Source organism: Mustela erminea, chromosome 7 (assembly GCF_009829155.1).
Source record: "Mustela erminea isolate mMusErm1 chromosome 7, mMusErm1.Pri, whole genome shotgun sequence".
Classification (NCBI taxonomy): Eukaryota; Metazoa; Chordata; class Mammalia; order Carnivora; family Mustelidae; genus Mustela; species Mustela erminea.
The window spans coordinates 28,908,019-28,933,711 of record NC_045620.1 but is presented as its reverse complement, the minus strand read 5'-3'; the positions used below and the strand labels follow the sequence as shown (position 1 = coordinate 28,933,711).

General features: G+C 52.1%; 3 protein-coding genes and 1 long non-coding RNA gene across 4 annotated transcripts; 1 reads left to right on the top strand and 3 right to left on the bottom strand.

The window, feature by feature from the left end:
- Nucleotides 1-10,767: 10,767 nt before the first annotated feature.
- TMEM239 (transmembrane protein 239) lies at nucleotides 10,768-11,526 on the bottom strand. Its single transcript, XM_032351237.1, has 2 exons — nucleotides 11,422-11,526; nucleotides 10,768-11,288 (listed from the first exon to the last, which is right to left on the bottom strand). Exon 2 carries the CDS (start codon nucleotides 11,275-11,277, stop codon nucleotides 10,819-10,821), a length of 459 nt encoding a protein of 152 aa, XP_032207128.1. The 5' UTR covers nucleotides 11,278-11,288; nucleotides 11,422-11,526; the 3' UTR covers nucleotides 10,768-10,818.
- A 57-nt stretch (nucleotides 11,527-11,583) lies between these two features.
- On the bottom strand, nucleotides 11,584-12,753 carry C7H20orf141 (chromosome 7 C20orf141 homolog). Its single transcript, XM_032351236.1, is given in 3 exon segments — nucleotides 11,584-12,252; nucleotides 12,348-12,492; nucleotides 12,495-12,753. Coding segments are annotated over 3 exon segments (501 nt in total). The 5' UTR covers nucleotides 12,613-12,753; the 3' UTR covers nucleotides 11,584-12,014.
- Nucleotides 12,754-14,556: 1,803 nt separating this feature from the next.
- On the bottom strand, nucleotides 14,557-18,453 carry LOC116595172. Its single transcript, XR_004287549.1, has 3 exons — nucleotides 18,371-18,453; nucleotides 17,011-17,158; nucleotides 14,557-14,815 (listed from the first exon to the last, which is right to left on the bottom strand). It is a non-coding gene; the product is annotated as an uncharacterized LOC116595172 (long non-coding RNA).
- On the top strand, nucleotides 18,148-24,716 carry CPXM1 (carboxypeptidase X, M14 family member 1). Its single transcript, XM_032351235.1, has 14 exons — nucleotides 18,148-18,568; nucleotides 19,857-20,018; nucleotides 20,188-20,297; nucleotides 20,420-20,559; nucleotides 20,657-20,747; nucleotides 21,330-21,480; nucleotides 21,792-21,880; nucleotides 22,197-22,320; nucleotides 22,422-22,618; nucleotides 22,699-22,878; nucleotides 22,963-23,260; nucleotides 23,436-23,575; nucleotides 24,179-24,281; nucleotides 24,385-24,716. The coding sequence occupies exons 1-14, from the start codon at nucleotides 18,385-18,387 to the stop codon at nucleotides 24,624-24,626; spliced, it is 2,211 nt and encodes a 736-aa protein (XP_032207126.1). The 5' UTR covers nucleotides 18,148-18,384; the 3' UTR covers nucleotides 24,627-24,716.
- Nucleotides 24,717-25,693: the final 977 nt, after the last annotated feature.

The following is a 25,693-nucleotide window of genomic DNA, read 5'->3' as shown; positions in this document are numbered from 1 at the left end:
CAGAGTGGCATCTTCCTGTATGAGGGGATGGGTTTCCCAAACCATGATCTGAAGTGTTGGGGAGCTGCCTCTGGGCCTTCTCCAGTCTTGGCTTTTCACCTCACACTATTTAAAAGTCACTGAACGTGTCCTTCCTGCTATCTCACACACTCATTCCCACTCTTACCAGAACACAGGAGTGTGCCTAAAGATCCTGGAGGGGTCGCTTGTTGGCTGCTGCTCGTTGGGATTGAAAAATAGCTAGGGCTGAGCTCAAACTGTATTTTATTTGGAATTTTGGATCTGGCTAGTTCTCACCTCTATTTCCCAGTCTTATGCATTCACATATACATTCAACATTCATCTATTTCTGGACATGCACACATACCTTAGTTATCTGCACAACTCTCGGCACATGGTGGGCCCTCGTTAAGTGGGTGGGACTGAACAAGCTTCCAAACTCAGGTGGAAGACTGATTAGAAATCCACTATTTAATAGATATAATGTGCAATAGTAGCAAATGCAACACAGACCAACCTCTTTGTTTGTGGGGGGATGGGAGTAGAGGGGGGCTGAGGGAGAAGTCCAAGATGGGGCAGGGGGTAGGAGGCTGTGCCAAACTCTGTAAGGAAGTTAAAAGAGTATAGGGTTTCAGCTTTGACAAGTGGTATTGACTCTAGGTTTGTGATACTACTAAGCATCAGGGGTAAAGTGTGGGCCAGATGGTGACATTGAGGGAGGAGGGATCAATAGGCCGACGGCAGTGTGGGGCAGAAAAATAGGGTAATGTGGAGCACCACTAAATCATCCTGAAGTAGAATCGGAGGGAAGAGAGGGACGCAGACTCCTTGTATTGAGTTTCCGTACTTGTTACTAAAATTTTACCTTGGCAAAGGATAGCATATCTCACACAAGAGGAGGTGAAATAGCACATCAGAAAAGTGTTGCCCATTGGTAGCAATCAATGAATTGCAAATGAAAGGAAGCTGTTAAATTAACCGGCTAGTGCTGGGGAGGCTGGTGGAGACGAGGTGAATTAATAAAACCTTTTAGAGAGCAACCTCGACAGGGTATTTGGAATCAAAAGAGACAAACAAGCTTGGTTTTCTTTGGTATAGACAAAAAGTGTAAGGGAACATGTGAAAAAAAAAAAAAGAAAGAAAGAAAAAGCCTTTTGTTAGGGAGTTAATCTATTAGGTTTGTTATTTTTACTGTTGCAAAAGATTGTTTCTTTTTGGTAACAAATATTCCTTCTCTCCCCGGCCTCCGGCCTCCGTTTGCCCAACCCCTTATTCACTCTTTTCTGCCTTTCTTCAAAACCCTTTTCTGTCTGGACACTTTCACACCTCTGGCTCTGGAGTTTCTCAGTGTCACTGGAGAAAATTTGATGGTCAGAAGAAAGTAATACGAGTTACCTGGTCTCACCCAGTCTTACCCAGCCCTGTCCATTGCTTGCCATCATATTCTCTAAAAACTCCTTGTCCCCTCCCTTATCAATCCTTCCTGAGTCTTTCCCATTCTCATCAAACCTCATCCCACTTCTGGAGCTCTCTGTAAGCAACCTTGAGACTGTTCATTGTACTCCATGTCCCCGTCATTCTACCTGTGCACTTCCCATCTCCAGCCCATTTCACTGTGTGGCTCCCATTGCCCACAGGGAGTTTCATAACCTTTCCTTCCGCTTCCCAGCACAGACTTGAAATCTACCACAAGAGCAGAACGGAGATAAATTATTTTATTTTCATTTGGTCATATAAGCATATTATAGTACAAGGCACTTGACTTCTCTCTTAGAGATTTTATTTGGTTACGGCTGGGAAATAAGAAACTTCAAAAATAGCCACATACAGGTCATTACATACATTTACAGTGTGTCAGGCCTTTGTTTTGAGATGTAAAAATAGTGAGAATTTTAGTTTTCCCAGCATGTAAGCACACAGTTTGCTAGTTAAGCATGACAGAACTCAAACTTGATTTTCTCAGAAACCACCCGTATTTGACCATTGACAAATCATTTAATAAGGCAGTCTTACATAGCAGCGCCTGGGTGGCTCAGTCAGTGGGGCATCTGCCTTCGGCTTGGGTCATGATCCTGGGGTACTGGGATGGAGCCTTGTGTTGGACTCCCTGCTCCATGGGGAGGCTCCTTCTCCCTCTCCCTCCCCGTGCTCGTGCTCTCACTCTCTCTCTCAAATAAATAAAATCTTAAAAAAAAAAAAAAAAAGTGGGGGGGCGCCTGGGTGGCTCAGTGGGTTAAAGCCTCTGCCTTCAGTTCAGGTCATAATCTCAGGGTCCTGGGATCGAGCCCCACATTGGGCTCTCTGTTCTTCAAGGAGCCTGCTTCCTCCTCTCTCTCCCCCCTCCCTCTCTCTCTGTGTCTGCCTCTCTGCCTACTTGTGATCTCTGTCAAATAAATAAATAAAATCTTTAAAAAAAACTATCTTATATAGACTCCCTCTCGTTCATGGAATCTTGGTTTGTGTTTTTTCATGGAATCTTGTTTTTTAGAGGTTTCATTTATTTATTTTTTTTAGAGGGAGAGCAAGCAGGGGGAGGGGCAGAGGGAGAGAGAGGATCTCAGACTATGCTGAGCGCAGAGCCCAACATGGGGCTGGATCCCACGACCCTGAGATCATGACCCAAGTCAAAATCAAGAGTCAGACACTCAACTGTCTGAGCCACCCAGGAGCCCCTGGAATCTTGGTTCCAATATCCTTTCTTTTGCCATACCAAGATATTCCTGAAAGTAGTAAAAGATGTATGAGCATGTCAGTTGTAATATCAGCCTTTATTTTCCAAGGAAAATAAAAGTTTTGAGAAGAAAAATCACTGGAATTTTTTTCCCAAACATTTTAACCAAACTGAAAGTTTCCTGGCAGGAGTAGATAACTTGCCTTCTGTTGTGTTGTCCAGGTCCTTACACAGATTGTGTGTTGAGTCCATTTTAGTGTTTACCTCCACCATGTATAATTGGTGAAAGATAAACTCTGACTACAAGAAAGTGGACCTATGCTTAAAAAACAAAGAACACTGCTTTATTGAGATGTAACTCAATCTGCATCTATTTCAAATCTACAATTTCATAAATGTTGAGATGTGTACATTCATGAAACCATCACAGTCAAGATAATAAAATTTATCTTTCTGCCTCTTCATAAACCTTTCCCTTGTTCTCTCCCCACAACCTCCTCACATCTCCTTACTTCCAACACCAAGGAACCACTGATACTGATTTGCTTTCTGTAACTATGGATCAGTTTGCGTTTCCCAGAATTTTACACGGAACCATTCGATAGGTACCCTTTTTTTTTTTTTAACATGGCTGCTTTCACTCAGCCTAATTAGCTGGATAGACAGATCAACATGGAAATTCATGTTGTTAGGTGTATCAGTAGCTCGCTCTTTTTTACACCTGATTAGTAGTCTCTTGCGTGGCTGTACCACTGTTTATCTGTTCACCCATTGGTGGACATTTGAGTTATTTTTAGTTTTTGCCTATTGCAAATAAAGTTGCTCTGAATATTTATGCACAAATCTGTGTAGGGACACACGTTTTCATTTATCATACTTAGAATGAAATGGCTGGGTCATACGGTAGATGTAGGTTTAACTTTTAAAGAAACTGACAAACATTCTTCCACAGTGATTGTCCCATTTTATATTCACGCCAGCAGTGTGTGAGGGATATAGTTCTCCCACATCCTCATCAACACTTGGTATTAGTCTATCTAATATTAGCTATTATAATAGTGTGATTTTACTTTGCATTTCCATAATTACTAATGAAATTGAATGTCTTTTCCTGTGTTTATTGGCGATCTATTTATCTTCTTTGGTAAAGTTTTTTTTCAAATTGTTTGTTCCTCATTTCCACCCATCCTTCCCCTTTTTTAACTTATTATTGGGCTTTGAGAACTTTCTATCCTGGATCCAAGTCCTTTATGAGATGTATGGTTTGCCAGTACTTTTTCCTTCCATGGCTTGTCTTTTTCTTAGCAGTATCTTTTGAAAAACAGACAATTTTAGTTTAGGCAGGCAGAGAGAGGAGGGAAGGAAGCTCCCCGCTGAGCAGAGAGCCCAATGTAGGGCTCGATCCCAGGACCCTGGGATCATGACCTGAGCCAAAGGCAGAGGCTTTAACCCATTGAGCCACCCAGGCGCCCCGGCATCCTGCTTTTTAAATTTCTATTTCTGATCATTCATTGCTAGTCCAGAGAAACACAATTGATTTTTATTTTTTTTGGTATGGATCTTATGTCATAATGGTGACCATGTATATATTAGTTACTTTGCTAAATTCCCTTATTAGTCCCAGTAGCTCTTTATAGATTCCATTAGATTCTCTACATAGGCAGTCCTGTTGTCTGCAAATAAAGATAGGTTCACTTCTTGTCTTCCAATCTGTATGCTTTCTATTTATATTTCTTGCCTTATTGCACTGGTTAGGACATCTACTACAATTTTGAATAGAAATGGTAAGAACAGACATACTTTTTTCCTAATCTTAATGGGAAAGTGTTCAGTTTTTTAACCAACTGTGAGATCAGCTATTTTCTTTTTTTTAAGATTTTATTTTTAAAAATTTTTAAATATTTAATTTTTATTTAATATAAAATATTTAAATCCTTTTAAATATGTAATATTTTAAAATATTTTTTTAAGATTTTATCTTTACACCCAGAGTGGGGCTCAAAGTCAAAACACTGAGATCAAGAGTTGCATGCTCCACTGACCAAGCCAGCAAGGCACCCCTATTTTTCATAGATGCCTTCTATATAGTTGAGGGAGTTTTCTTTTATTCCTAGGTCGTTGAGAGTTTTGTTCTATTTTTATCAGGAAAGAATGTTGGATTTGTGAAATGCCTTTTCTGCATCTTTTGAAATGATCACATGTAGTTTTTAGTTCGATAATATGGTGAATTACATTGTTATGTGTATATGCATGTTTTAATGTTAAACCACCCTTGCATTCTTGGCTTTAAAAAGGAAAGCAGTTCAGGGCGCTTGGGTGGCTCAGTCAGTTGAACATCTGACTCTTGGCTTCAGGTCAGGTCACAATCTCAGGGTGGTGGGATCGAGCCCCCAGTCAGGCTCTGTACTCAGTGGGGAGCCTGCTTGAGGTTCTCTCCCTCTCCTTCTGCCCCCTCCTTCTCTAAAATAAATAAATCTTTGAAAAAAATAAAAAGGAAAGAGGTTGTGCAGTTTGAAGATGATAAAGTTGGTATTTCCTCCTCCTCTCAGAAATCACCCAAGCAAAAATGAAAATGAGAAACAAATGGAAATACCATATCTGATGACTAGAAGAGAGTAGAAACCCCAAACAATGAATTTGGTGGATAGGCTGGAAAAAAGCCATGGAATCACTGCTTGGTACAAATCACCTTGAAAATTATTGGGCAGCATTTGCTAAAGTTGGAACATTTACATGCTCTATGATCCAACAATTGCACTTCAAAAGAAATGAGTGCATCTTGTCTACCAAAAGACATGTCCAAGGATATTCATATAAGTTTTATTCATAAAAGCCAAAAAGAAACAAGCCAAATGTCCTTTAGCAATAGAGTAGATAAATAAGTTGTTGCTTCCCTTACAGTGGGATAGTACACACTGATAAAGCAGGGCAGACTACTGAGAGATGAAACAACATGAGTGAATCTCACAGTTGTAACCTTGAAAGAATCCAGACAATAGAGTACATTTTGTATGACTTTGTTCCGTGTGATTTCAAGAATAGGCTAATCTGTTGTGATAGAAGCCATGATACAGGTTACGTATGGGGGAAGGTATTGATTGAAAAAGACCTAATGGAACTTTCGGGGGTGATGGAAAAGTTCTGTATCTTGATCTGTGCAGCAGTTACATGGACACACATACAAGTATGTAAAAATTCCTTGAGCTGTACCTCCAAGATTTGTGCGTTTTACTTGCACACAAAATGTGTGTGAATTATACATCAATTAAAAAGGAGCCAGGATGGGGTTTTTCTTCTAGGAAGAGTTCAATATTAAGACACCTAAAAATGTAATTCATATATATAAAAGAATATAAAAAGAATAAAGGAAAATAACCAAGTTGTCCTTGTAGTAGATGCAGAAAAACAATTTTATCATTCAATATCCATTCACAATAAAAACTGTTAGCAAATCAGGAATGGAAAGGAATTTCCTTAGCTGGATAAAGGTTAACTCTCAAGATTCTACAGTAATCTATGTAATTCTTAATGGTGGCACTTTAGGAGTTTCTTTTAAATTAAGATCAAGTGAAAGGTGCCTATGAATAGCAATTCCATATGCCATTGTCTGGGAACCTCAGCTTGCACGGTTAGATGATGAATGCAGAGGGAGAGGCCTGATAATGTACTGATAACATCTGGCTTTTAGATGGATGTGGTATCCTTCAGTTTAGAGGACTTTCTGACTTTCATATGTGTTACAAGTATTTTGCAAGTATGCAGTATCACATATCAATTGTAAATGTTGTGGGGCTTTTGTGAGAGGTTTAAAGATACAGATCAGAAAATATGGTAGAAGCCGCAAGATCTTAAATCAAGTTCTTTTATTTTTAAGATGGAAAATATTTGAAAGGCAAAGGGGCAGTGTAAAGGAAGAGAGACCCAGAATATAGATGATTGCTCAGCAGGGGAAAAAAGAAAAAGTTTTAAAAATTTGTTGCATCCAAACTCCGACAAGACCTCACAAAAGACAGCTCTTTCCCCCAGGAGGAACGGGATCATAGACTAGGGGTGAGCCAGAAGTCCCTTGAGACAGTGAAGCGGGCTATATTGGACCCCTCCTTCTCCAGCATTCTCGTGAGCTCGGCCCTGATGCCTCTGGGTTTCCAGCTGGGGGACCCAGGCTGGAGATTTGGGGAAGGCGGTCAAGAGTCACCGAAGCCCCTACCGTGACGGCAATGAGCCCGAAGATGCCCCTCTCTGGCGTCAGGATCCACCCTCGCCCCCAGGGCTAGTGTCCCGGCCTGTGAGAGACCTCTCCCTTCCTCCCCACACCCCAAACAAACCCGACCCTTCATTGCCTTCATTGCGGAGAGGGAGATCTCCGCTAGGGGGCGCTTCTAGCATCCTCGGTCGCCGCCGGAGCCAGTTGCGATTCCGCGAGGCGCCGATTCCGAGGATGCCTAGCTCCTTCCTTTTGTGGGTGCCCACAGGCCTCCGATCCCCAGCTTTGCTTAGCATTTCCTTCTCAGCCTCAGGCCCTTGACCACCTCGCTCTGCCCGCACGGACAACGCGCCCGGTTGGACGCCCTCCAGCCGTCGCCCCGGCCCCTCTCCCGCGCACTTGAGCGCATTGCGCAGTGCCCAACACCTGCCTCCTTTTCCCGGAGTGACCTCCCCTCTCGGCTTCCCGCAGCTGGCCCTTGGAGGATCCCCCGGCGCCGCACACCCCCTCCTTCCAGGGACCCCCCAACCTTCCCTAGGGTAGCCACTGACTACCTGTCAGTGTCTTGACAGGCACAACTGTCTCAGTGGTGCCCTCCTGAGCCCCCTTCACCCCCTTCTCAGACCCGCCGTCCTGACCGCTCCTTCTCGGTGCTTTCTGTACATGGGGCTGAGGAGAGTCCTACCCGACGCTCCTGCTCCTAGGTGCCTCCCAGCATATCTCCTCCTCTGCTTTCTTAGATGCGACGGCCCTCAAGGCTGACGCCCCCTCTGCTCCTGTCCCTTCTCCGCTGCCTGATCTGATTATCCTTCTGGCCAGGCTACCAGGGTGACTGGGAGCGGGCTGTAGGCTGTGGTGGGGGAGGCCCAACAAAGACACCGACCCCCCCCTGCCCAGGTCACTCAGGCCAACGGAGCAGATCTCCTTTCTTGGCCCAAATAGGAAAAGGCTTAGAACTTCATTCCAGCCTGTCCATTTGCCCCAGGCTTGCATTTTTAAGCCTTTTAACTCTAAGCTAGTCGCTTTATCTACATTTAAAGGAATTTCAGGAATTATGTTAATGATACCAAGGTCCCTCACTTCCCTTTTCTCTGTATACTACACTCCTCTTGCCTGCCTCTAGAATTTCCATTCTATCTTTTGTTTTCACGTGTGGGATCGGGGGTGGTTTGCTGGCATAAATTCTAAATTTGTGTAAAAGGAATTGTATTATTTCTCATTCAGTGAGGTTCTTTTCACTCAGTGCTATGATTTCCAGATCAATAGGTATAGCTTCTTCTCCCACCACTGTGCTCGTCCACCTTATTTTACCTCTCCCATCTCCTGCCACCACCGATTGTACAACCATCCCTCTCAAACACAGCCCCTGATGCTGTGCTTCTCAGACATCTGTGTGCATGTGTAGCACCTGGGATCTTGTTAAAATTCAGGCTCTCATTCCACAGGCCTGGGGTGGGGCCTGAGACTCTGCATTTCTAGCCAGCTCCCAGGTGATACCTATACTTCTGGTCCTGGTGGGACCACTCTGATGAGCTAGGCCCTTATGGGCCTCTCTGGGACTTCATTCTGGATTGCTGGGTTACAGGATATGGGTTGATCTAATTTGATAAATATTGCCCATCCGCTCTGCAGTCCAGCTCTACCACCTTATCCGCTACCAGCAGACACAGGAGGGTGGGAGGTATATATTTATGTGGGGAAGGACAGAAGGCCTCCTTGCTTCTTCCCAAGCCCTTCCTGCCTTCATCCCCACAGTGTGCCCAGTCCAAGCCAAAACCTCTTCTCTCCCTTAATCAGAATGGCCCTGAGACTCTTAAGTGATGTCGCTGGCCAGCAATGACCAGCCAAGTCCATGAGAGACCCAAGACTGGCATCCTGGCTTCATCCCTGACAGGAGCTCTTAGGAACAGGCATCGAGAAGCCCCAGCGTCTTCCACTCAGTTGTATTTCCTCCATCGCGTTTGCTGGAGTTGCCCACTGGCGTGAACCAGGATTCAAACCAGTTGGCTTTGTGCTGGCAAATAGCGATCCTAAGTCTGACTCCTCATCTCTAAAATGGGATAGCATAGCTACAGTGTGTGGCGTGAGGAGCCAGTCCAGGAATTTTGCTCACATGCCACGAGCCCCACAGGAGCTCTAAAACAGGTGTTCTTGCCTTGGTTTTACCCTCGAGGAAAAGGAAATTTAAGGTTTAACAATTTCCACCAGGACCATGGGGCTAGGAAGTAACAGTGCTGGGATTCAAACCCACCCTCAGCTAATACCCCAGGGCTCATGTGAACCAGGAGGTTTCAGCACCTCCATGTCCTGCCTTGCCCTTCCTACCAGGCCACATTTGAGGCAGAACTACAAGGAAACAGTAAGGAAGGGCTGTGTCTGGGGTTTGGGGCACCAACGCTGAAGGCCTCTGACCGTGGTTATGAAACCCCACAGCAAAGGGGTTTTAGCAAAAATAAACTTGGGCTCTAGGGGCTGGTTCCCATGGCCTGAATGTTTAGGCAGCAGGAGAGGGGAGTCAGGGTTTCAGGAGCAGAAGTTTTAGGGTTAGACATCCAGAGGGGTCACGACTGGAAGACAGGGAGGGTCAGGAACTGGGTGGGGGTCCAGCAGGTGGGTCTGAGCCATGGGTAAAACTATCTCCCATGTGCCTTGCTTGGTAATATCAGATCACATTTTGTTTGGAAGGTTAGCTGCTATGTGAAGGGCCAGGATGCTGGGCATGAAGGGATGCCCCCTTCCAGACCTTTCTGGAGCAGTGAGCAGCAGTCAGGACAGCTAAAGAAACCCCTGGGCTCTGCTTTCTCCATTCACACAGCTGTCCAGGAACCTCCTGGCGCCAGGCCCCAGCCCCAAACATTTCACAATCAGGAGAGCTCAACATGTGCGCGTTTTGAGGTTTCATGTCACATGACCTTTTACATCTCATCCACACCCATCCACCCCTGTTTACCATTGGAGGGCCAAAACTGTATGCATTTCTCCGAAGCTTTTCTCTGAAGGCCTAGGGAAGCTTCCCCTTCCCCTTTCAACCCCCTTCAGGGTCAAAAGACCCTTGGAGCCTACAGATTATTCTCAGACTTCAATATAAGATCTTACAGTTTTCTGGTCTTTACAAAGTCCCTCACACAAAGATGGTATTGCCTTTGACTCACCACAACCCCATGACAGGGCTGGAACCCACTAAATCCAAAAGAATTAATTGGGCATGGCCACATATTGTGTGGGGAAATGGGACTTCTTGTTCATTTTTCCATCACAGACCTTAGGAATCTTAAAGTAGGTCTCCTCTGGGATGCTCACTACCCTAGCTGGCCCACTTCCCAGACTTGGGGATGCTCACTGAGGCAGAAGGTAGGGACTCTAAGGAGTGGGGGATGTCTGGGCAGAAAGGAACAGGAGGTGAGTTAGTTGAGGTCTCATGGGGCTCCTGGCCAGCCCTCTCTCAGCTAGGTTTCTGTCAGTGGGCCCTTTCTAGAGCTCAGGGAAAGAGGGAGGGTTAGTGGAAAGAATGGCCAGCCCAGGGCTACCTAGCTAGAAGTTCTCAATGATCTGCCCCTGAGGCATCTGAGAGCTTCAAGAAAAAGCGGCTGCCAGTTACCAAGGGAGCCCTCATGGTGTCACCACACCCTTGCAGGAACTCTCTGCTGCTCAGCCAAGCTCTGGCCCTGCTCACCCTTCCGCCCTGCCCCTCTTCTCAAAGCCCCTGATGCCCCACACCAAGTACCTGTAACATCGGCTGGAGGGAGGTGGCTAGAGGTGAGGCCAAACTCCCTGGCCAGCTCTGACCACATCACGCCTGGCCCAAGCAGGGCTAGGGACTGGAGGGTTGGGGAGGGGGCGTGGTGGGGGTGGGGCTGCTGAAGCCACTGCCCCCCCCGGGGGGGGGGGCTCAGGCCCTAGGCCAGGGCTCAAGAGACACAGGCAGCGGCATGGGGTTGCCCTTCTATTGGTCCAAGTCCTGAGTGTAGTCTGGGTGAGACATGGAGGTGAGGAGGCCCATGAGGCTCAGCAGCGTGGAGAAAAGCAGCAGGAAGGAGGCAGAGAAGAGCAGGGTGGGGAGGGCGCTGAGCACCAGCAGGAGGACGGCGGGCAGCAGGTGGCGCCACACTGCGGCCATGACGGGCCACAGGGAGCTCAGCAGGTAGGAGCCGGTGGTGAAGAGCGCATGGCAGAGCATCAGGGACAGCAGCAGGTAGAGGAAGCCCTCCAGCCCCCACAGCACACGCTGGAGTGGCTGCCGCCAGCCCGACGTGGCCCACCACTGGACCCAGCTCCGAGGCACGTAGCACAGGCACCAGCGCACCCAGTCCTGCCGCGTGACCCAGGCCGACCAGGGCACAGCCCGAGGTGGCCCCTCACCGGCCCCGATGGCATCTGTCTCCACTTGCGGCTGCTGCGTCATAGCTGGTGCACCTGGGGAGAGGGCCAGGCCAGCTGCAGCAGCAGCCCTGGAGGCGCCTGGGACCTCCAGGCAGATGGGGGTGCAGGGGTCGGGAGGGTACCAGCATGCATGGGCTGGGGCTTTGAGCTGGGGCCTGGGTCTTACCTCTAGGCAGAGCCCCCTATGTCATGTTGCTTCCTGCAGCACCCAGGATGGCCTAGGAGCCCAAGCAGAGCCCCCAGTGTCCCTCACCCCTCTTCCCGGCCCGCCCCCCGCTGAGGATCCCCATTGTGACCCGGGTGGGGGTGGGGTCCAGCCAAGAGAGGAGCCACTGCAGGATGGGAGGCTCACCTGAATCTCTCTCCATGGACCCGGCAGGCTGGTAGGGGGCTCTGGTGAGCCCGCAGAGGCAGATGCTTGTGCTTTCTTGTGGGAAGCCCTCTTTGGATCCCTGTTCCCACCCTGCTAACTGATATCCAGTCCCACTCTGTTCTCTTGTTCACTCACTCTCTGGAACCACAGAAGAGGCCAGACTGGCCACCCACAACTCACAAGCTCAGAGGTGGCTGCCACCACCTGCCCCGGGCTCCCTGTCCCTTAGCTCGCCTTCTATTTCTGTCTCAGACTTAGACCAAGATACCAAAAGTCGCCTGCAGTTCAGGCTGGAGATAAAGGGGTACCCTACTGCCTGCTCAACCCAGGACAGAGGGAAAGGTGATCTGGGGAAGCAGCATGGTCAGTGTATTTCTGGAGGGTGCTCAGGCCCAAGGATGGAGGCAGAAAGCCAGGCCAAGCAGGGCCCAGGGCATGCCGCGGACTCCCAGGAGCAGCCCCAGGCCCAGGAGAAGCAGGAGCAGAGCCTCTTGGGGGCTGAGTCGTCCTGTGACTGTCGCTGGAGGTGGGAGTACAGCCGCCTGCTCTCCTGGACCCTCGCCGGCCCCCTGAATCTGGCCTCCCGGGAGAAGTGTGAGCTGTGGCTGCGGGCGGCCTGTGGGCCTGCGGAGAGAGAGGGCGGTGGCTGGGCTTCGGGAAGTGGACCGCTTGCTGGCCTGCCTACTCCTGTCTACCTGCCAGGCTGCTTGCACACTCACCAGTGGAGCAGGTCAAAGGCCAGGAAGCTGACCAGGAGCAGCAGCAGCAGCAAGGCTGGGCCAGCTGGGGAAGAGACTGCACGAATCGTCAGCCCCAGTGCCCCCCACCCTAGGACGCTGTCCCAGAGCTGGGCCGTGCTAGGCCCCAGGGGGACATACATGGACCCACTGGACTATAGGACCCTTCGCCAGTACGCAGGCCTCTGGGAAGGACTGGGATAGGATAAGCAAGGGCTTTGGGCCTGGGTAAGCCGAGCTGGGTCATGGAGGGAGGTGGAGGTGACAGGAAGAACTAGTGTTGGGAGAGAGTAGGGGTGGGCGGGTGTGTGGGAGGGGGTGAGGCCCTGGCAGACACTCTAGACCGCTCCGTGGGAATCTCCCCCACCCCACACACACCCCCTCCACACCCTCCTCACCTCCCCCTTCAGTCAGCTGTTCTGGGACTGGGCAGCTGGGGCATTGTGACCTACTGCTATGTGGAGCCCTGGGGTACAGAGCGGGCTGCTGCTGGTTTGGGCCTCCTAAGCAGTTGGTGGCTTAGGCGGGACTTAGGCAGAAGGGAGTCAATGATTTCTGAGAACCAAGACTCATCCTCTTGCCTTCGCAAATTCCCTGCCCCAGGACGCCCCAGCGAGGATCTGAGTTACCAGAAAGGCATTCTAAGTGGGCAGTTGAGCAAGAGGGGAAGGGCTGCTTTCTTTCTCCTGTGGGTTCCCAGAGCTATGTGTCCAGGGACAATCATTCAATCTTCTTGTCGGCAGCTCTCTCTCCCCTGAGAGCTGGGGGCTGCCGGTGGGCCCCTGTGGGGGAATTTTCAGAACTGAAGCCCTGAAATGCAGAGACCGGCTTTTCCCAGAAGCACCATGAAACTTTCTGGGGCTGGGCTGCCATGGGACTGCTATAGGGTGGGGCAGGAGGGGGCTGTTTCTAAGCCCTGTGGTCTGTGGGAAGCGTTCCATGTACTGGGATTCCAGAAACGGCACCGATAATGTAAGAGGACTGCACCATAGTAACCCCCAAACTGAAAGTTAGAGTTCCTTTCTGAGAATGAAAGTAAGGCAAATGAACATATAAGGAAGGGATTGATCATCTGAAAAGGAAGCCTATCCCCATGATGATCGGTAAATGGCTGGTGGCTACAGAGGTTCCAGCCCATCTCAGATTAGTGATTTATGAGGCTAGAGTGAAAGAGATCATAACTAAGAACAGAATCCTTGTCCACATATCATACTTCGAGGAAAAAATGTTGGGGCTGGTGGAGGGGGATAGTGGCCATACAGCCCCTCAGAGAGGAGATGCAGGAATCAGGCAGCATATCTACCTCTAGCAGCCCCTGTCCAAAGACTCAAGCCTGGTGAACTTGACATTGACACAGAACCAATGCCCCTGGCTCTTGGGACCATTCATTGATTGTTTTTGCTCTGGCTCCTCCCAGTGTAATAAAGCAATGCCTGCAGAATTCTGAGGGAAAATAATTTCCAACCTAAAAACATAGATATGGTCAAATGATTCTCAAGTATGAGAGTAGAATAAAGACATTTTAAGCCATGCACGTTATCAAAAATCTGACCTTACATACACTCTTTTCTAGAAAGTTACTGGAGGATGTGTCTCAGCATAACAAGGCATTAAACTAAGGGGACAATATGGGAGTCAAGAAATGAGGCTAAACACAGGAAAGCAATGATGAAACAGGCTCAGGGTGTCAGCTGTGCTTCCGAGTGAAGAAAGGAAACAACCGGGCTGGAATCAAAAGCCAGATGCTCCAGGAGGCATGTCTCCCAGAAGAAAATGAGATTATCTCTGGTTTTTAGAGATGTTCAAAATGTTCAGTTCTGGGGCGCCTGGGTGGCTCAGTGGGTTGAGCCGCTGCCTTCGGCTCAGGTCATGATCTCAGGGTCCTGGGATCGAGTCCCGCATCGGGCTCTCTGCTCAGCAAGGAGCCTGCTTCCCTCTCTCTCTCTCTCTCTGCCTGCCTCTCCATCTACTTGTGATCTCTCTCTGTCAAATAAATAAAAAATCTTTGGCTCAGTGGGTTAAAGCCTCTGCCTTCAGCTCAGGTCATGATCCCAGGGTCCTGGGATCGAGCCCCGCATTGGGCTCTCTGCTCAGCGGGGAGCCTGCTTCCTCCTCTCTCTCTGCCTGCTTCTCTGCCTACTTGTGATCTCTGTCTGTCAAATAAATAAATAAAATATTTAAAAAAAAATGTTCAGTTCTGTTGGTCGCTTTGGGATTAAATTAGTAATTGATGCCTAGAAAACCAAACAAATGATAAAACAAAGCAATTGCTAACTTCAGAAACACACAAAGTTGGACAATAATATTTACATGGTCATAATATAAGCACTGAATATTGACTCCAGTGACTTAGCTCTTTGGAAGGATGGAAGGAGTTTGTTTGTGTGCTTGGAGATGCGTGTTGGGGAGGGTGGTAGGAAAGCAAAATCCTTAATTCCATAGCAGGAAACCTAAAGATAACATTTAGACATAGAAAAATTAAGAAATGGCAACAGAGGTACAGACTTAAATATAAGGAGAAATAGCAATTAAAAGCTGATCTGGGAATGGAGACGCATACAAAAGAGTCTTCTATTGCAAGCTTAAATGGGATTTACCTTTAAAACTGTATTCTGTTGGGGCACCTGGGTGGCTCAGGGGGTTAAGCCTCTGCCTTCAGCTCAGGTCATGATCTCAGGGTCCTGGGATTGAGCCCCACATTGGGCTCTCTGCTCAGCAGGGAGCCTGCTTCCCTCCTCTCTCTGTCTGCCTCTCTGCCTACTTGTGATCTCTCTCTGTGTCAAATAAAAAATAAAAAACAAAACTGTATTCTATTGTATTTTGGTTAAGTGATTTAAAGAAAAGAAAATTAATATAGGATCATATTATAGAGATCAGGAATATACCCTCCCAGGATGAATGAAATACCAGTTTCCAAATGTTATATGCATGTGCTCTTGTAGCTTGAGATCCAATTTCCAGTGACAGCATCAAACACCATCAAACTTGAAAGTTATGGATCTCATGCATTTTAGATGGAGGTGCTCTAAGTCTCATTGTGCTGCTCAGCCTTTATTTAAAGTGCCCTTGAATCTCCTGAGGTTGAATCTTCTGGAGATCTTGTTAAAATGCAGATTCTGAAATCAGTAGGTCTGGGGTGGGATTTCTGCATTTCTAACAAGTGCCCAGGGGGTGCTGGTGCTCTAGGTCCTCAGCCACACTTTGAGGGGCAGGGCTCTCGAAGACCTTGATGTACAAAAGAGAGATAGCTGTGGGAGGTGGTGAGCAGAGGACGACGCATGTAGCCAAGGTGCCATAGGAGGGAGTCCCCATTAATGCCCACCTGCATCACAGGGAGAACACCTAGGGCGGAGTCGTTCTGCCCCAGCACAAGGGACAGACGATTAGGAAGCCCAGGAAGGCAGTAGATTCCACTACTTCTCTCTTTGTGCAGCCAAACACACAGCCTCCTTTCTTTTCTTGATATTGTTTTATTCCATCCATTTATGTGGGACTAAGAGGACTGTTTGAGGCTGTTTTCCCACTTTTAATTCATCTGGTTACCTTCAGGACCACCTAGGAAAACACGTATTATCTCACTTCATCACCACCAAAATCCTGGGGTTAAGCTATTATTGTGCCCATTTTACAGATCAGGAAACAGAGGCTCAGAGAGCGAATCACCGTTCAAGGATAGCCACACACAACAAACAGCAGAAGCGGGTGTGAAATTGAGCCGACGTGGTGCCAAAGTCAGCTCTCCTCTCCACCTCGAGCCACCCGACCACCCTGGGAGAGCTGGCCGGAGAATCCCCAATCATCCCTTAAACCCCAATCCCTTTCCTGCAGCTGTCTCCACCCAGTCCAGCCCAGTCCTGCTCACTCGTGCTTTGTACCAATCCTTGCCCTTGAGAGGCCATGACAAACTCTCTACCTGGCTTCTGGGGCTAGAGATCTAAGCTGTCACCTCCACAGCCCGCTTCCTGGCTTGGCACCTTTGTAGCCCAGGACGCAAACTTGGCGAACCAGTGCAAAAGCCCTGAGGCTGGATGGGGCTGGTGCATTGGAGGTACTGCTAAGATGCCAGTGCGCTGGAGGCATGCAAGCCAGGGGAAGAGCCCAGGGTGATGAGGTGGGAAAGGTGTGGGTGGGGAAGAACTCTGTCAGGAAGGGCCTCACAGGTGAGCCCCCAGGGACTGAAGCAAGGAAGAACCTGACCTGATTTAGCTGCTGTGGGTGGGAGCTTCAGGAGGCTGACATGTCCTAGCCGGTCCCCCCTCTACCCCCTCACACCTGCCTGGCAAACGGGTGAGGTTGGGGCCAGAGACAGAGTAGTGGCCAGACTGGGCTTTCGAGGAAGGGGAGCAGCCCTCAGGACCTGCTCAGACTCACTTCTAGCTCTATGGGAGCCTGTCCTGACCTCACACCCCCGGAGGAAACCTCAGTGTACAATATTGTCTTTCTACCCCTGACCGGGCGAACCCAGCGCTTCCCGAACCCTTGGCTTTGGCGCTCCTTCGGTGTCTTTTTCTAATTCCCCCTCTCGTGCCTGGGACCTAGCTATCCAGGTAGGGCGCTCCAGGGCAGAAGAGGTACCCCGTGGGCCTTATCCCGGTTACTCCTTTCAGGGGCTCTCTATCCAGAGTGCGTGGGTTGGGCCAGATACCTCGAGGGGCTCCAGAGCTGGTGTCTGTGAGGTCGCCCCTGGGGACCTAGTTCCAGGGGTTCAGCGTGGGATTTCTTTCGAGGGATCACGTGAGATTGGGCTGTCGGTATGGTGATTTGGGGTGATTCAAATTCTTTACATAGAGACCCTGCAAAAAAAAAAAAATAATAATAATAATCGCTCAGGGCGGCACACGCTCCAGAGGCTTCCCGGCCACGTCCGGCCATCGCTTCCTTGGTGGGGATGGCAGTATCTCCCCAGCGGGCTTCTCGCAAGTACAAAGCACCGGCCAGAGGCGCAGAGCGGACCCACTGCCATCCTTCTGGGAGGCGATCTGGCGTTGGGGAATTAAAGAGGGCTAGCGAACCGGGATGGGAAAGGCTCTGTGCTCTGGAATCCCCGGATCTGGGGCAGCCCCCGCCCACAGAGACCCAGGCTGCCGGCCCCCAGAGGAAAATGAGGCAGGGGTAAGGGAGGCGGCGGAGAGAGCGGAACTGGCGAGCATCAGGCCGGGTCCCTCCACCTCAGTCCCCAGCCGTCTGGGTATCTGCTCCGGCTTCTCTCCTCGAGTTATGTAACCCCGGAACGTGGCAGCCGGCGAGCAAAGGAGGAGGGGAGGGAAGGGGAAGGAGGAGAGAAGAGAGGCGGGGCCGGAGGAGGGGGTTGGCGGTGGGAAGCGCGGTCTCTGGCTGGGCCCCTAGAGTTGTCTTTCAGAAGGATTCCTGGAGGGCGGGCTGGTCCTCCCCTTGCTCGCCGCCCCACCCCGTGCCTCGGTTTCCCCTCTTCTTTCTGACCCATCCGCCCTGGGAGGGGGCCTGTAGCTCTGGATGGATTTCCCTCTCGGGTAGTAGTTTCCTCTCCAAAGTTCTCAGCTGTGCTATCTTGGCCAAGTCAGTAGGGCGCTCTGAGACTCAGTTTACCTGTTTGTAAAATGAGGTTTGATTGAGAGGCCATGTGCAAAGCGCCGGGCGTGGTACACGGTGCAAAGTAGGTGCCCACTGTGGGCCGGGCGCCTCACAGGGTTTAGTGAAATCAGGGAGGGGTGCCGAGGGGCTGTGCGAACTGCAGACCGCAGTGCCCGAGTGGGGTGGGTGAGCTCGGGACGCCGGATGGGGCGGGGCTGGGCCGGTGGGTGCGGAGACCCGGGGAGGCCGCTCCGGGGGTGCGCCCCGCGCGCTCCGCCTGGACCCTCCCCTCCTCTCCTATCCCCTCCCCTCCAGGGTCCGAAGCCAGCGAGAGGGCTGTGGGCGGGCAGAGCCGCAGGGGGCGTGTGGCGGCGGCAGGAAGGGGCGGGGGGCTCTAGAGCACCCGGCAGGAAGAGACGAACCCACCGACCAACGCGAGCCCCGCGCGTCCGCACCTTTGGATCCCGCCATGTGGGGTCTCCTGCTCGCCTTGGCCACCTTCGCGCCTGCCGTCGGTCTGGGTCTGCGGACGCCCGGCACCTCCGTGCTGGGACTTGCGCCGCCCGCTACGACCGAGGCCTGGAGCCCGGCTCGTGGCTCGACCCCGGCCCCGCAGAGCAGCCCAGTCCAGCCGCCCTCGGGGAAGGATAACGGTGAGCGCCCCGACCGAGGGCCCCCCCCGCTCCTCGGGCTGGCCGGTTAACCTTCTTCCCCGTCCGCTGTGTGCCCACCCTTCCCGGACAGACACACACGCACACAACGAACTCACACACTCCCCCTGCCTGGAGCTTGTGTGCCGACCCTTCCGGACACTCACACATCCACTCCTTCCCTCCCTCCCTCTCTCCCCCTTGCTATGGCTGCTGACTCAGCAACCCTAGTTCGCAGCCAGACCGAGTCAGCAGTCCTGGGATGGAGCCAGTAGGATGCTGCCTCCTCCAGCCCCAAACCTTTTCACTGATGAGGAAACTGAGACCCAGCCAGGAGAAGGGGAGAAAGAGGGACAGACAAAAGCCCTGAGACTAAAATTTAAAAGGTGCAGAGCTAGCCTTAGGACAGAGCTTGAGGGCTGGGGCTGGAAGGAAAGAGAGAGAGCAAGGCAGGAGAGTCCTCTTTGCCAGCTGCCTGGAGGAATGGGACACTAGCAGGGGTCGGGGAGAGACAGGCTGCCTGACTTCCTGACTTCAGCTGTGAGTGCCTGGAAGAGGATGGCAAAAGGATGGCAATCAAGGAGGGCTTCTCAGAGGAGGCAAGTGGAACTGGGTCCTGAAAGGTGGATCTCTCTGAGTCAGGAAGAGCTAAAGAGAGGAGGAAAAGGAAACTGTATGTGGAAAGGTGTGGGTCACCAGATACAAAAATATACAGCCCGTTCTGGAAGTACCCATGGAGCTGGGTGTGAGGGGAACTAGAAACATCCAACCTGTTTAAGGTGCTGTACTACAGGGCAAGCAGGACACAGGTCCAGCCATGGAAAGCCCGAGCGCTGGGGCAGGCAGTCTGAGGACAGGACATCTCAGGCCAGGGGGCAGATGGAGCGATAGAGGCCAACTTGGGCTTTGGAGCATGAGATTGGGTCTAGGGCTAAGGAAGGCTCCTGGGCTGAAACTCAAAGACTGGGAATTGAGCAATAAGATCAGGGGTGGTGGATGGTATGATGGAGAGGGTCAACCAAGGCCAAACTCAGCTCCTTGGAGCAACCCATCAGTTCCTAGGGGCTGGGTGGAACTCTCCACTGGAGAGGGTTGGAGATGAGGCCGGCCAAACATGCAGTCATGTCAAGGAGAAGGAGCCACGGAAGTGGTGGGAGAGGCAGGTGGGGGTCATATTTTAAGTCCACGCTAAGGTCTTTAGATACAGGGGCTGGGGGGTTGCTGCCTGGGGCTTGCTTTCTTGGGCTAGCAGACCACTCCCTCGGCCATTCTGTGCCTCCGTGGTCTCCAGGGACCTCAGAACCACATGTCCGGGTTCGCATCGTCAAGAAGAAGAAGGTCATTATGAAAAAACGAAAGAAACTAATTCGCCCCAGACCCATGGCGACTGCCAGGCCTCCGGTGACCACCACCACTACAGGAGCCCTTGACCTCCCAGATGAGCAGGACCCAGGTACTGCTGCACCTGCCCAGACTTGCAGCCCCTGGGGTGCATACTCATGTCACTTCTGGCCTCAGAGGTGTAGGCATGCCCCCCAGCGCACTGGCAAGCATGGGCTCGGCTTCCTACCTTCCCTGGATGCTCTCTCTGGTCCCATCTCACTGCTCTGTCCCTGCCCCAGGCTGTCCCCCTTTGGGCCTGGAGTCCCTGCGAGTTTCAGACAGCCAGCTCGAGGCGTCCAGTAGCCAGTCCTTCGGTCTTGGACCACACCGGGGACGGCTCAACATTCAGGTCAGCAGCCCTGGTTCTGAGTAGGGCACCTCCTAGAACTTCTTCCCTACCCTTCCCTTTCCCCCATCCCTGGCCTGCTCTCTGCTGTTCAGCTGGGTCTGATCACCTTGTCCTGTGCACAGTCAGGCCTGGAGGATGGTGACCTCTATGACGGGGCCTGGTGCGCCGAGCAGCAGGACACCAAGCCGTGGTTTCAGGTGGATGCGAGGCACCCCACCCGCTTCTCAGGCATCATCACACAGGGCAGGAACTCCATCTGGAGGTGAGGCAGACTAGCCCAGTCCAGGAAGTCTCAGGCAGACTCGGGGGGGGGGTGTCCTGGGGCCACCGATGATCTCTCCCCACGCTTCCTGCCCCAGGTACGACTGGGTCACATCATACAAGGTCCAGTTCAGCAATGACAGTCAGACGTGGTGGGGGAGTAGGAACCGCAGCAGTGGGATGGAGGCGGTGAGTGGCCCTGTGGTGGTTGCCCCCCCACCGTGTAGGGTACTGGGTGGGGCTGAGGCTTCTCTGAGGTCAAGGAATGGATGTGCACTTGACATCCTAGGAGAAAGGGGGTTGTCAGAATGGGTAGCACCCACCAGGCAGCCTTGGGTGCTAAGCTGCTTGGGAACGTGCCCACATCCTCCCCAGGTACTTTCTCCACGGGATGGGCCCCACTTCACGCCACAGCTTCCTGCTGAAACACCCTCTCCGGTGATGGGCCTCCAACCCACTTCTCACCTCCACATGGCTCTGGCTGTCCCAGTTCACAGACCCCTTTTTATACCAGACTATAGTGTGGGGCTGGCTGCTGCTGAGTGATGGGCCCCTATTGGTCTATTTCATAAGCTATGAGCAAGCCAGAAAGCCTGGCTGCCGAGGGCTACCGGTTAGCAGTGACTCTGTATTTGTCCTAGAGTGCCAGTCTCCAGCTGAGCCCACCAGCGTAGGTTTGGTGGTGAGCTTAGAGGCCTGAGTTCTTTCTCTGGCCCTGGGCCAGGCTTGCTGGGCTTTGAGCAGTCCCCCCAAAGCAATTGATGTCCCCAGGTATTTCCTGCCAACTCAGACCCAGAGACACCAGTGCTGAACCTCCTGCCCGAGCCCCAGGTGGCCCGCTTCATTCGCCTGCTGCCCCAGACCTGGCTTCAGGGAGGCGCGTCATGCCTCCGGGCAGAGATCCTGGCCTGCCCAGTCTCAGGTAGGCAGTCAGACAAAGGCTGGATGACCAGGGTAAAATCTCCAGCGGTGGGGGGAGGGCACTTGGGTGGCTCAGTTGGTTAAGCGACTGCCTTTGGCTCAGGTCATCATCCTTGAGTCCCAGGATCGAGTCCTGCATCAGGCTCCCTGCATCGGCAGGGAGTCTGCTTCTCCCTCTGGCCCTTCCCTCTCTCATGCTTTCTCTCATTATCTCCCTCTCTCTCTCTCAAATAAATAAATAAAATTGTAAAAAACAAAACAAAAAAAAACTCCAGCACGGATCCTCTTTACCATGAATTCATTCTCCACCAGATCCAAATGACCTATTCCCTAAGGCCCCTGCACTGGGATCCTCTGACCCTTTGGACTTCCGGCATCACAATTACAAGGCCATGAGGAAGGTCAGACATAACCCCTATGAGCTGGGGTAGAGACGAGCGGGGGATCTTATGTCCCCTTCCCAGGGCTTAACCTGCTAGGACTGTCCTCATGTCCCCACTTACCCACTGTCTCACCCTTTTCTCCCCTTGATCCCTAAACTCTACCCCCAAATTTCCCTGGTTATGTTGCCTCCCTTCCTTCTGGTCTGCTACTTCTCCTCTCCTATATGTCCCCATGTGTGAGCCACCACTGGTTTCTGTGAGTCCTTCCCCGGCCACGTGGGATCTGACCCTGGGGTCTGATCTTCACACACCCCACACTGCTCTGCCCTTCCAGCTGATGAAGCAGGTGAACGAGAAATGCCCCAACATCACCCGCGTCTACAGCATCGGGAAGAGCCACCAGGGCCTGAAGCTGTATGTGATGGAGATGTCGGACCAGCCTGGCGAGCACGAGCTGGGTACTGGCGGGCTCTGAGTTGGGAGAGGCAGGCGCAGGGTGGGGTTGTGCGCATGCGCCAGCTCCGAACCCTGGCACCCCACCCCCCCACGGTGTTCCCAGGAGAGCCCGAGGTGCGTTACGTGGCTGGCATGCATGGCAATGAGGCACTGGGCAGGGAGCTGCTCCTGCTCCTGATGCAGTTCCTGTGCCACGAGTACCTGCGAGGGGACCCGCGAGTGACCAGGCTGCTCACTGAGACCCGTATTCACCTGCTGCCCTCCATGAATCCTGACGGTTATGAGACTGCCTTCCGCCGGGTAGGCTGGCTGGGCTGAGGGCCGCCCTGCCCCTTCTGCACTGGTGCCCGCTTGGCTTGAACAAGCCGCTCCCCATGCAGGGCTCGGAGCTGGTAGGCTGGGCCGAGGGCCGCTGGAACCAGCAGGGCATTGACCTTAACCATAATTTTGCCGACCTCAACACGCCCCTGTGGGAGGCAGAGGATGATGGGTTGGTGCCTGACACCGTCCCCAATCATCACCTGCCCCTGCCCACCTACTACACCCTGCCCAACGCCACTGTGAGTATTCTGGGCCTGTGGTGGAGGGCTCCCCGGGGGCCCTTGTCTCTGTCTCCCACCCCTGTCTGACCCGCACCTGTCTAGGTGGCTCCCGAAACGCGAGCCGTAATCGAGTGGATGCAGCGGATTCCCTTCGTGCTGAGTGCCAACCTCCACGGGGGTGAGCTTGTGGTGTCCTACCCATTCGACATGACCCGGACCCCGTGGGCCGCGCGTGAACTCACGCCCACCCCCGATGATGCTGTGTTCCGCTGGCTCAGCACGGTCTATGCAGGCACTAACTGGGCTATGCAGGACCCAGACCGCCGACCCTGCCACAGCCAAGACTTCTCCTCCCTCGGCAACATCATCAACGGCGCCGACTGGCACACGGTTCCTGGGAGTATGTGCCTCAGGATAGAGTTAGCCCTGTGCCTGTAGCCCTGCCCCTGTCAGGCGGTGTGCTCCGTCCACCTAGTGTCAATGCCCTCTGGGAAGTGTGCTCCTGAGGAGGGCCCCAGGAGGACTGGGCTCCCATCCCCCTGTCCCCCAGGCTCCAGCCTCTGTGGTAACCCTAGGTATGAATGACTTCAGCTACCTGCACACCAACTGCTTCGAGATCACCGTGGAGCTATCCTGTGACAAATTTCCTCATGAGAACGAGCTGCCCCAGGAGTGGGAGAACAACAAAGAAGCCCTCCTTACCTACCTGGAACAGGTGGGATCCGAATTGCTCTGTCCCCGCCTGCCCATGTCACTGCTGCGGTCTTGTCCGCTGTCCCCCCGGGGTTGCAGCTCCCATTGAGGGGCCTCCCGCGGTCCCCATGGGAAGCACAGTCTGCCAGCAGGACGGCCTCTGACATGATGAGCCAGGAGGAGTGGACCCCACAGCCGTCTAGCCCTGGGCCGTAGAGCTGTCCCAGAGCTGTCCCAGGAGAACTGTTCCCAGCAGAGACCCCTTATGCAAAGGCGGGGGGGTGGGGGGACCCTGGCATGGGTGCTTCCTGTTCCACAGGACCTGTATCCCTTGTAATGGTTCCGTAAGTGTAATTTCCAAAGGTTGCAAAATGACAAGCCTGATACCGAAGGTTGCTGAACTTGGGGAAACCCAAAGACAGGCTTTCCAGCCAGGTGTTCATAGCTTCCCGTCCACCTGCAGTTGATCAGTTGGGAGTTATTTTTACCAGAGTGTGGCCACCTAGGAGCATAGACCTGCCATCCCCGACTTTGCCCGGAACAGAGCCAGAAAATGAAGTGAAGGTCACATTCGCAAGGAGAAGGAGAAGGGGTTTGATAGCCTTTCCCCCCCACCCCCACACAGGTGAGAATGGGCATTACGGGAGTCGTGCGGGACAAAGACACAGAGCAGGGGATTGCCGATGCTGTCATTGCTGTGGAAGGGATTAACCATGATGTCACGACAGGTGTGTGGGAGACTGGAGGACAGAAGTGTGGGAGGGGTCAGCTTTCGGCTGGGTCAGAAGCAGAGAGTCCCCGGATCCTGATCTTGTCCTTCACTCCTGTCAGCATGGGGCGGGGATTACTGGCGCCTGCTGACCCCAGGGGACTATGTGGTGACCGCCAGTGCTGAGGGCTACCACACAGCCACGAGGAAGTGCTGGGTTCCCTTTGAAGAGGGCCCAGTGCCCTGCAATTTCCACCTCACCAAGACTCCCAAGCAAAGACTTCGAGAGCTGCTGGCAGCCGGGGCCAAGGTGCCCCCAGACCTTCGGAGGCGGCTGGAGCGGCTGAGAGGGCAGAAGAATTAACATGTGTCCAGGGGAAAAGCCCTCTAGCCTTGGGCAGGCTGGACCTGTCCGGAACTGAAGGAGGGAGGGACAGAATGGGGGAAGAGGTGCTCAGGCTCATTAAAGCTACTTGGCACCTCAGCCAGTCTTCCTGTTGTCTCTGTATCCCAGGTCCTGCCGCTGGGCCAGTCCTCAGTTTCCCCTTCTCCCCGATCCTATTCCTCGCATATTTGCTTGCTTTCATTGATTGACGTCTGGAGAAATGGTGTGGAAAGATCCCGCCTGGGTTCTTCCTGAACCTAGGGCTTACCAGAGCAGCTCATCCAGCAATCACAAGGCACCGTGTTCAGGGCCAAGCATGCAAGGAGTCAAGGATAAGGGGGCCCTCCCAACCTCCTGGGGCTCCCAGTGAAGAGAGGGGATAGTTCAGTGCGGTGTGAGGCATGCTGAGGCGGAGGCTGGTTGCTGTGGGAGCACAGATGGGCTTACATACTTGGGTGTGAAATACTGCCATTCAGCAGGGACTCGGACATCAAGGATGCAACAGAGGTGAAGGTTCTCGGGGGTTTGATGGGAGGTGAACCAAGTATAGGGTATGGACAGAGAGCTCCAAGCAGGAGAGACCAGCCAAGGAAGACAGGATAGCTGGGCATGTTTGAATTTCTTTCAACAGCCATTTTTGGAGAGGGTTGGTAAATGACAAGATTTGATTTGTTTCTTTTAGACTGAGGGGCAAATTATGTGTCAGCCTGTGTCTTGCCAGGGAAATCGCTCACTCAGGGATTTCAAGCAGAGAAAAATGTAATGCTGGACATTGGATATAAAGTTTTGGAAGAGCTGGATGATGAAAAGAGAGAAGGGAGTTTTACCTAGAAACTGGGCTCCAGACCTCCCGCGGCCACCTGGGATCACTTGCGACCACTTGCTATGGCCAGAGCCTGAAGCAGAATAATTTCTCCCTTCCTGCCACTTTGTAATCTCCAACCCACTGGCAAAATCTAACTATACCTGGGATGCCTAGCTGGCTCGGTGGAACATGCAACTCTTGATCTCCTGGTCGTGAGTTCAAGCCCCAAGTTGGGTGTAGC